This window comes from Palaemon carinicauda, chromosome 25, assembly GCF_036898095.1.
Source record: "Palaemon carinicauda isolate YSFRI2023 chromosome 25, ASM3689809v2, whole genome shotgun sequence".
Classification (NCBI taxonomy): Eukaryota; Metazoa; Arthropoda; class Malacostraca; order Decapoda; family Palaemonidae; genus Palaemon; species Palaemon carinicauda.
This window is the reverse complement of record NC_090749.1, coordinates 79,664,438-79,668,635: the sequence shown is the minus strand read 5'-3', so window position 1 is coordinate 79,668,635 and position 4,198 is coordinate 79,664,438. Positions and strand designations below refer to the sequence as shown.

The window sequence follows — 4,198 nt, the reverse complement described above, 5'->3', positions numbered from 1 at the left end:
TTGTAAAGTTAAAAAAAATATAAGGGATTGATGATAGAATTAATGTATCTGATAATGATTCTTAGTTACTTATCGGAAATTAAAGAATCTGGAAACTTTAAATTTATTATTGCGGATACGTAAAAATTATTTTTAGTAAAAATATCTTCATACATAAAGTTGTGTTTTAAAAAACCAAAATCTTTTTTTTTTGTAATTTGAGGGTATCTTTAACCTAAAAATTTTCAGTAAGACTTATATGTTTGCCTGGAAATCATTTTAACTTAAGATGATTTCTTTTCATTATAGTACTTTAATCATTTTTTGCCAAAATTATCTTGACAATAATTTTCGATCAAAAGTCCATCTTTATACCTAAATGTGATTTTTGTAAAACAAAAATATTATTGGTAATTCGATTTTATATTAAACCTAACAATACATGACTTGACTTCACTTGTAAATGTTTTTAACTCAAGATGATTTCTTTTCAGTAAAATATTATGAAAGTCAAATGATAAGTTGACCCTAATATTTCTGTCTATATAACAATTATAATTTATGAAAAATATAACTTTTATAAAAGGAAATAAGATTAACCTAATGTTCTTAAAGGTTCAGCTAAAGACACCCAAGTTCCAAGTGGCTGTTGGCCCCAGCATTGATGGTGTCACTATCAAACCTGACTGGAAAAATCATCAGAGCAAAATGGGTGAGTTTAACTTCTGAATTTTCGCAACTGGATTTGATATGTTTGTTAAATCATACGCAAAAACATTTTATTCATTATAAATGCTAATACAGCTGAAACCCGTAGACGTATAATAATACATAAATACAACTCTATACACACAGGCATATATATATATATATATATATATATATATATATATATATATATATATATATATATATATATATATATATATACATATATAAATATTTATATATATATATATATATATATATATATATATATATATATATATATATATATATATATATAAATATATATATATATGTACATATATATATATATATATATATATATATATATATATATATATATATATATATATATATATATATATATATGCAAATATAGATGAATAATTTATATATATATATATATATATATATATATATATATATATATATATATATATATATGCAAATATAGATGAATAATATATATATATATATATATATATATATATATATATATATATATATATATATATATATATATATATATACATACATATATATATATGTATATATATATATATATATATATATATATATATATATATATATATATATATATACATATATTTAGATAGATAGATAGATACACCTCCCTTTGTCAGTAGGATACCTTAACATGAGGAGAGGTTTAGTGTATCACAATGATCAGAAAAAGCTCTACCAGGGCTACCCATAATAGCTATGTTTGCTGTGAGCAATCAGACATAAATCTCCCACCATCACCAATCCGCAGTTGGCAAGCGTGGTAAAGAAAACAAGCCAAATCACAGTCATGAATAAGGACATGGATGTGGCCAATGTCCTGCAGAGTTCTAGACACAGCTGCTTTTGTTGTTTTTGTTGCTGTTGTTATTTATATACACAGATATATACAGTTATGAACTGAAATCCTTCCATAATGAATACATACGTTTAAACAGAATAAAATTCCTAATTTCTAAACTAAAAAAAGTTAACTTGCACCCACGTACTTATTCGTGTATCCTAAATATCTCCATTTATCTATACCAAGTGAAATTCTTAATCGCTCAACTATAAAAAGAAAATGAGAAAATTCTTACTCTTCCTCTTGAATTCAAAGGCAAGGAAGGTCGAACTCCAGTTGACCTCCTTCTAGGAATGACGGCTGCCAACCTCCTTGACATCTTGAGTCAGCAAGAAGTCCAGGAAGGATTCTATGCTGACTATAGGGAGGATCTGCTGAGATCCTTCGTCGTCAGTAACTATCACTATAATCTGCAGGTGGGCATTATTATTATTATTATTATTATTATTATTATTATCAGCATCATTAGCTGGGCTACAAACATACATAAACTATACCATTTTTTGAATAAAAGTGAACCTCAAAAGAGTATTTTCATCTCCCCACAGGAAATAATGTTAGCCATCACAGCCGAGTACACTGATTGGTCGAGATCCCTCCATCGACCAATCAGCATCAAGGACTCAACCGGCCAAGGCCTTCACGATGCGAATATCATCTCGCCGATGGCAGATCTTGCCAAGCAGCTCTACACGACTTCCCGATCATCTTATCTCTACGTGTTGGAGGAAGAAGTTTCAGATGTACGTCGATATGGATAGATTGGATTCTTATATGAAATAGAAAATATGGTATATTTTATTAATGAGAATCTTTGATAATATATAAAAAGTTTTTGAATATCATTCATTGATTAGGGATGTATGTATCCAAATAATACAAATTAAATTTATGAAAATATGAAATGATAAATATCAATAAAAGAATAATACTATAAATAAAACCTTCTATACCTTTTTTATTTACATTATTATTTTTCAGTTCAGTAATTACCACAATAAAGCTTTAAAATAAAATTAGTTATCTTTCGAAAAGTCTGGAAACGAGAGTCTTCTCCTAAACGAGCTGGCCTACGTCTTTGGTGGTCCTCTGGGCGCTCTTGGACCTTTTGTCTCAAGTTATAACTTCACTAAGATGGATATCACACTCAGCAAATCGTTCATATCAATATGGAGTAATTTCATAAAATTAGGGTGAGTACAAGGTGGTTTTAGAAGAGGCAGGGGATGTATGAATCAGATTTTTATAGTTAGGCTGATATGTCGGAAATATTTAGCAAAAGGTGAGGAGGTGTATTTTGCATTTATGGATCTGGAGAAATCATATGATAGGGTTGATTGGGAAGTGATGTGGAATGTGATGAGGTTATATAGAATTAGGGGAAAGTTTCTACAAAGGTCGTAAAGCGTATGTTAGGATAGGAAATGAAGTGAGCTATTGGTTTCCGGGGAGTGTGGGGCTGAGACAGGGATGTGTGATGTCGCCATGGTTGTTTAACTTGTATGTAGATGGAGCGGTGAGAGAGGTGAATTCTCGAGTGCTTGGACGAGGATTGAAACTGATAGACGAGAATGATCATAAAGGGGAGGTAAATCAGTTGTTGATTGCGGATGTTACTGTATTGGTTGCAGACTCGGAAGAGAAGCTTGGCCGATTAGTGATAGAATTTGGAAGGATATGTAAGAGAAGGAAGTTGAGAGGTAATGTGGGTAAGAGTAAGGTTATAAGATGTACGAGAAGGGAAGATGGTGCGAGGTTGAATGTCATATCGAATGGAGAGTTACTTGAGCAGGTGGATCCGTTTAAGTACTTGGGGTCTGTTGTTGCAGCAAATGGTTGAGTGGAAGCAGATGTACGTCAGAGAAGGAATGAAGGATGCAAGGTGTTGGGGGCAGTGAAGGGAGTGGTAAAGAATAGAGGTTTGGGCCTGATTGTAAAGAGAGTTTTGAATGAGGAAGTGATTGTACCAACTGTGATGTATGGATCGGAGTTGTGGGAAATGAAAGTGATGGGTAGACAGAAATTAAATGTGTTTGAGATGAAGTGTCTAAGGAGCATGGCTGGTGTATCTCGAGAAGAGGGTGAGAACGGGTGTAAGAAATGATTTAGCAGCTAGAGTGGATATGATTGTGTTGATGTGCTTTGGCCATGTTGAGAGAATGGAAAACACTATTTAACATAAGAAGATTCACGGGGACCACCATAGGGTACATTACCAATTTCTACAGTTAACATAAAATTTGTACTTTTTATAAAGAGGAAGTTTTTCAAATGACTTCTTCCACATTTGATAAAAGTACACTGGTAACTAATAAGGATTAAAATACTCTTCATTAAATTGAAAGATTTGACAAACATATCAATAAGATTGAACTGGATATTTGAAATCTTATATAAATTATATAAAAATAAAGAATAGAAACCCTAATAGTGTCTATCTTAGAAGAAGAAAGTGAACATTATAAACATTGCCATTTACAATAGAATATTTTGTTGTTGTGAAACTTTACTGTATATCTAACCTGTGGTTGTTTTGGGGGATATTTTTATCAGTGTGTGTATGTATGTATGTGTGTGCTTTTTATAACGAGTAAAAAGTAAATTTTTCTTTTCAAATTGTTTCGT

At 30.8% G+C, this 4,198-nt stretch overlaps 1 protein-coding gene across 1 annotated transcript; it reads left to right on the top strand.

The window, feature by feature from the left end:
- Positions 1-598: 598 nt before the first annotated feature.
- On the top strand, positions 599-2,573 carry LOC137619243 (neuroligin-1-like). The gene is made up of 3 exons (XM_068349420.1): positions 599-691; positions 1,829-1,989; positions 2,122-2,573. Exons 1-3 carry the CDS (start codon positions 688-690, stop codon positions 2,332-2,334), a joined length of 378 nt encoding a protein of 125 aa, XP_068205521.1. The 5' UTR covers positions 599-687; the 3' UTR covers positions 2,335-2,573.
- The last annotated feature ends 1,625 nt before the right edge of the window (positions 2,574-4,198 follow it).